The 6,782-nt window shown below is 42.5% G+C and overlaps 1 protein-coding gene across 3 annotated transcripts in view; it reads left to right on the forward strand.

Annotated features, from left to right (window-relative positions):
* BSCL2 (BSCL2 lipid droplet biogenesis associated, seipin) overlaps window positions 1–6,379 on the forward strand; it is a 78,723-nt gene extending 72,344 nt beyond the window's left edge. For all 3 annotated transcript variants that reach the window (XM_075326611.1, XM_075326609.1, XM_075326612.1), the window contains exons 9-10: window positions 1,752–1,826; window positions 3,821–6,379. In XM_075326611.1, coding sequence (XP_075182726.1) covers window positions 1,752–1,826; window positions 3,821–4,005 — 260 coding nt within the window. In that variant the 3' untranslated portion in view covers window positions 4,006–6,379. The remainder of the gene's footprint in view (window positions 1–1,751; window positions 1,827–3,820) is intronic.
* The last annotated feature ends 403 nt before the right edge of the window (window positions 6,380–6,782 follow it).

Raw genomic sequence — 6,782 nt, forward strand, 5'->3', positions numbered from 1 at the left:
CTTCCTCCTCTAAGATCTATCACAGGACTTGGAAAATTTTCCTGTCCTGGTGTCGCTCTACCGGCTATCCTCCTTGGCCATTCTCCTTGCTGACCCTTCTGTCTTTTCTACAGTCCGGTCTGCAGCTAGGACTGTCCCTCCACTCTCTTAAGGGACAAGTTTCGGCTCTCAGTTCTGTTCAAGCGGCGTCTCGCTCGGCTGGCTCAGGTCCGCACTTTCATGCAGGGCGCATCTCACATCATTCCGCCTTACCGGCGGCCCTTGGACCCCTGGGACCTTAACTTGGTTCTCACGGTCTTGCAGAAACCCCCCTTTGAGCCTCTTAGGGTGGTTTCTTTGTACCGTCTTTCACAGAAAGTGGCCTTTCTGGTTGCCATAACTTCTCTCAGGAGAGTCTCTGATTTGGCTGCGCTCTCCTCGGAGTCACCTTTTTTAGTTTTTCATCAAGACAAGGTGGTTATCCGTCCGACTCCGGACTTCCTTCCTAAGGTGGTCTCTCCTTTCCACCTTAACCAGGACATTACCTTACCTTCCTTCTGTCCGGCCCCTGTTCATCGCTTTGAAAAAGCTCTACATACTCTAGATCTGGTGCGTGCTCTCCGGATCTATGTGTCTCGCACCGCTGCGCTTAGGCGGTGCACCTCTCTTTTTGTGCTAACCACAGGTCGGCGCAAGGGCCTCCCTGCTTCTAAGCCGACCTTAGCCCGTTGGATTAGGTCGACCATCTCAGACGCCTACCAGAGTACACAGGCGCCTCCCCGCCGGGGATCAAAGCACACTCTATCAGAGCTGTCGGTGCCTCTTGGGCTTTTAGGCACCAGGCTACGGCTCAACAAGTCTGTCAGGCTGCCACTTGGGTTAGCCTGCATACCTTCTCGAAGCACTACCAAGTGCATGCTCATGCTTCGGCAGATGCGAGCTTGGGCAGACGCATTCTTCAGGCGGCGGTCACCCATTTTGAAGTTAGGTTCTGCCTACTTTCTTAGTTTTTCTGTTTATTTCCCACCCAGGGACTGCTTTGGAACGTCCCAAGGTCTGGGTCTCCCAAAGGAACGATAAAGAAAAAGAGAATTTTGTTTACTTACCGTAAATTCTTTTTCTTATAGTTCCGTCTTGGGAGACCCAGCACCCTCCCTGTTGCCTGTTGGTAATTTCCTTGTTCCGCGTGTTTTCACCGGCTGTTGTCGTGGACAGAGTCTCCGGTTGTTCCGGCTCTTGCTCTGTTCTACTTGTGGGTGGCTATTCTCCTTCAGCTTTTTCACTAAACTGGCTGTGACTGGCTCACCAGGGGGTGTATAGGCTCAGAGGGAGGAGCTACACTTTTAAGTGTAGTACTTTGTGTGTCCTCCGGAGGCAGAAGCTAAACACCCATGGTCTGGGTCTCCCAATACGGAACTATAAGAAAAAGAATTTACGGTAAGTAACAAAATTCTCTTTTTTATGAGAAGGCAATTTTAATTCTCCATTTGCAGGTTCCTGTCCACCCATAAATTGTAGGGTTGTTTTTTTAACTCAAAGAGAGGCATTAGTTTCATAGGGACCCAAGAAAAAGAGGTCGCCTTGCCGTTGGATGTTGGGCTCACATAAAACTAGCCATTTTTGTGTTTGGTATCTCAGTATTTACATGCTTTTCATTACAGTAATGGGGTAGTGAAGATCCAAGTCTCCCTGGAACTTATGTAACATGTAAATAAGTGAAGGCAATAGTCATGATTGTTACCCCTGGCCATAACCTAAATGTCTCTTCTCAGAGCGTGCCGAGGATCCAGGCACAGAAACTCTTGGCCAAGGTGAAAGCAGTAGAGCAGATCCCTCCTATGATGCTGGTAAGTAAGTTTAGTACCTTAATGACATCCAAACTGTGCAGAATATGCACTTCCAATGATGACCAGCACATATATCAATGCAGAAAAGATATTTTAGCCTTTTTAAAGGACCTGATTTTCTCATTCGGTTACATTGGACTTTAATCTTTGTCATAAACAAGAAAAACCTTGGAACTTGGGTTGATTATTAATTAGGTCAAGTTGATGAGAGAACACCTTTTTCATGTACAGCATGACTTCACTTCTATGGAGCCACCAATCCTTCCTAGCTCATTTGCTTCATTTCAGCTCTTCAGCAATGCAGTCCATTAGCCCCTTCACCCTCTTCCCAGCCATTTTTTTTTTCCCCGCCCCTTTAAGAGCCATAACTTTTTTTTATTTTTCCGTCAATCTAGCCATATGAGGGCTTGTTTTTTCCAGGACGAGTCGTACTCCTGAACGGCACCACTCATTCTTCCACAGATTATTCTGGAAAACGGTGGGGGAAAAAAACTCCAAGTGCAGTGAAATTGCAAAAAAGTAAACCATGTAATTCCACTTTTTTTTTTTTGAGGGGTGGGGGGTGTTTATTTACCATGTTCACTAAACAGTAAAACTAACCTGACAATATGATTCCCCAGGTCGGTACGAGTTTGTAGCTACCAAACATGTAAAGTTTTTTTTTTTTTGTTTTCTTTCTCTTATTTAAGTGGTGAAAAAAAATTCAAACATTTTGTCAAACAAAAGAATTGCACTTTTGACGCCATTTTCCAAGACTCGTAGTCCTCATTTTTTGGGATCTGGGACTACTTTTTTTTTTTTTTTTTTCTAATGATACTATTTTGGTGTAGATGCAAAACTTTGATAATTTTATTGCATTCTATTGCATTGCTGTGGTTACCAAAATACCTTGGTTTTGAGGTGGTTTTTTGGGGGGGGGGGGGGGGGGGGTTCCGTTACGCAGTTTACTGATTTGGTTTTTATTTTATATTTTGATCGGACATTTCTAAACACTGTAATACCAAATGTGTATTTTTTTTGTAATTGTCTTATTTTCAATGGGGCTAAAGTGGGGTGAGTTGAACGTTGTTCATTTTTTTTTTTTTTCATACTTTTTAAACTTTTTTTTTTTTTTAACGTTATCGTTTTTTAGTCCTTTTGAAGGGACTTGAGGCCTGCACTGTCTGATCACTTGTGCTGTGCAAAGCGCACAGCCGGCGTTCACGGAAATTGAGTCATGACAGCGACAAGGGTCATCCGCTGACCCCAGACTGTCATAAGGCTACTTTCACACTTGCGTTGTTTTGCATCCGTGACAATCAGTTGTGTGACGGATGCAACGGATGCGTTGAAGATGGTGGCACAACTGATGTGACTGATGCTGAAAAACAACGATCCGTTTTTTTGTTGTTTTTTTTTTTGTTTTACTGTTTTACCGGCAGCCGCCTTTTGTGAACGATCAGCTGATCGTTCACAAAAGGCGGCTGCTGGCTGATCAGCTGATCGTTCACAAAAGGCGGCTGCCGGCTGATCAGCTAATTGCTCAGAAAAGGCGGCCGATCAACTGACCGTTCCTGCTGCTGGAACTGAATTTACAGTCCTTCATGGTTTTTTATTGTTCACATGCTCACAGGAAAAAAAAACGATTCGTCGCACACAAAAGTTAGTGTGCGTTTCTACCGCCTGACAGTAAACGACTGATCCGTCACGCGGTGGATACAACGCGGGGCCATCAGTCACAATCTGTCGTTAATACAAGTCTATGGGGAAAACGCGGATTCCTGCAAAATATTTTGCGGGATACCGTAATTCCTCAAGGCGACGGATTGTGACTGATGCAAAACAATGCAAGTGTGAAAGCAGCCTAACAGGTTTATTTTTATTTTTTTATTTGGGCATTTTTCACTTGGTTATTTCTATTAACCGTTTTGTACTATAATTAGACAATAAGTAGGAAAACTAGATCGGAATTATTACTGGCATCATGCTTGACCAAGAATGTTTTTTCTTCCTAGGTATTGGTGTGCAGCCTCGGACTGTAGGGATGACAGAAGAGAGCGAGGACCAAGAGGATTTTGACATAAGTTTACCAGGGGGCACGGACATTTCTGGCACTGTTGGCACACGCATGGAAACTGAGACTGAGCCTCAAACTGGACTTATGCTACGGCAGAGGCTGACCCAGTGCAGCGCCCACTAATAACGCCAACCATTGAGCCTGCTTGTCGTCGTCCCCCCCCCCCCCCTCATCCTTTTCCAAGGGTCCGCAGATCCTGATTAGATAATGCACCCTGTGTCATCCACTGTTGTCTGGTTATTACTCCCAGCATGTTCTGTTAGAGTTGTTACTCTACCACACTTTACCACTGAGATCGGGAACCTGCAACCACATTACTCCGCATGCCCTGTCAGCCGTTATGGGGTGAAGACTGCACCTTAGGCTAATAGCACACAAACTAAACTTTTGTTCTTTGAAAGCTGTATTATGGTACAGTGTTAGCCAGAAAAATCTATTGAAATACTATGTCCCAAGAATGACAAAAGTATTTTAGGAGTGATACCTTTTATAGGCTAACCAGAAAAATTATATTGGCAAGAAGGCTCCTTCTTCAGGCTGAATTACATTTATTCCGCCTGATGAAGGAGCCATGATGCTCTGAAGGCTTGCTAATATAATTTTTATGGTTAGCCTATAAAGGTATCACTCCTAAAATACTTTTGTCATTCTTGGGACATAGTATTTCAATTGATTTTTTGAAAGCTGAAATCTGCTCCCCCGTTTTCTGTTTCTGACTTACTCTGGTTCCTTTCATTCCTGATCTGTCACCCAACTATTTAATTTTTATGGGTCACTTTAAACAACTTCCGTCAGATTCCGGCAAGTTTCTATTCTTCTTTTTTTTTTTTCTGCAATCATTCTTATCAGGATCTCATGCTTTGTCTTGTGCCAACACACGGAAGGTTGTGCCATTTCATGGACAGATGACTCGGCTGTCTTTTGACATACAGACCCGGACACAGAAGCACATTCCACACAGACTTATAGGAAGTCTCCTTCTTACCTGTATCACTTCAACTTTTCCCAACTTGGCAGCCTTACCGACACACCTTAATGGTCTGGTATGTAGTGATTTTCTTCGAATGTGCCCAGACATGACGACCTCGTCACTTAGGACGTTTCTAGTTTTGACATCCTTCTAGACTGTATATTAGTTATTCACAGAAATAGAATCACATAAGAATATTTGACCACTTATAGATTTGCATTATAGGTCATTAGAATAGAGCGTCTTGTAAGCCGAAGGGTGGATATACTTCTCCTTGGAGGCATCGGTTAATATCCTTGCTTGTGCAAGGTTTGGGAAAAGAATCAGAGCTTAAGAGTTATCAGATAACTTATTTTGCCTGTCCCCGGGTATCTGATTGCTGGGCACCTCACCAGTCGTGTGATTGGGATCCCCAAAAGTCCATTAGTGATGGTGTGCCACTTCTGCTCCATTGACTCCAAGAAGCGGTGGTCATACATGGTTCCAACCGCTTCATTCTGATGCTTAGCGGGGGTCTCGGAGGAATTGTCCAACAGTTTGCGTTGAGGGCTTCCCAGCTATTCCCCCCGATAGATGAAGTTGATGGAGAGAAGCATCTGACCTGCTTAACTTCAGTGGCCAATCCTTGTTATGGAAGATAAGTTTTGGACAGAGGTGTTTGACACTAAGGACACCGGCACGCGAGGCTAAATCGGCAATTGCTATGCATGGGGACTTGAGCGATAGTTGTTGGCCAAATGATTGCCCGGCTGACATATAACTAATGTGTATGGAGGCTTTTAGGGAGGCAGATTGCTATAGTGGGAACGGATGAGTTTTGGACAGAGTATGGACACAGGCGCTCGGCTAAACTGGCAACTCTTATGTATGGGGGACTTGAGCGATTGTTGTTGGCTGACTGATTGCTCAGCTGACAGATATCTAATGTGTATGGAGGCAGATTGCTATAGTGGGAGCCTTAGCCAGTGCCTCTTTTTCCAGTAGAGGCCACCCAAGTTATACCAGTTACAATCTCCAGCTGAAAATAAGCTCAAAGCACCTCTTCTTTTTTCTGATTGATTTCATTAGGACATCTCAGTAGTGATACGTGTTTTCTGTTATGTGCATTTTTGTACTCCTTTTTTCTTCTATCTTAATTTTCCTCTATTGCAGCAATAGTTATTGTTTCTTTGTGTTTTGTTCTTTATTTTTAGGGTCAGTCAGTGTTATTTTGCAATAGATAAGCGTCAGCTTTTGTGTTACAGCCAGGACTACTTTTAGGTGATAAATGATAGGTATTTATTTATAAAATAATCTTGTGGGTCACTATGGTTAGTAATAGTTTTATTATAGGATCCTAAGTTGATATATTTAATAGTAAAACAAACGTAGTAATATTTTAACTGCTCGGTTCACATTATCTACACTTGGGTGTATAGAGAACACAAGAGAGAGCATTCCAAACCGTCCTACACCGACTACATATCATTGTGTTACACAATTAGTAATTGTTTATTTCTGAAGACAAATAAAACTGAATTTATAATACTGTGAATGGCCATTAAATCTGCACAAATGTACATGTGTAAGGATTTTTTTTCTGTACTGTTGCAGGACACATCAATCCATGCCCTCCCCCTGATCATTTTTTGTGTTTTTCGCATTGGGTTCCATAACAAAGGGGGAAAATATATAAATAAATTAAAAAAAATTAGAGAGAATATATATTATATACCGTAGATAGATAAAAAATATATATAATTGTTTTTGTTTTTTTTTGTTTTTTTTTAACAATATTACAAACAAAACTTTTGTTTCTCCACAATTGAAAGAGAGACTTCTTTGATCTTGAATCTTTGTCAGACTTTACACCCTTGGAGCACTGCATTAGTCAATATCCAATTCTATATATTTTTTTACCTGTAGTGTTCATTTGAAGATTGATTCACAA

Source organism: Anomaloglossus baeobatrachus, chromosome 10 (genome assembly GCF_048569485.1).
Source record: "Anomaloglossus baeobatrachus isolate aAnoBae1 chromosome 10, aAnoBae1.hap1, whole genome shotgun sequence".
NCBI classification, from domain to species: Eukaryota; Metazoa; Chordata; class Amphibia; order Anura; family Aromobatidae; genus Anomaloglossus; species Anomaloglossus baeobatrachus.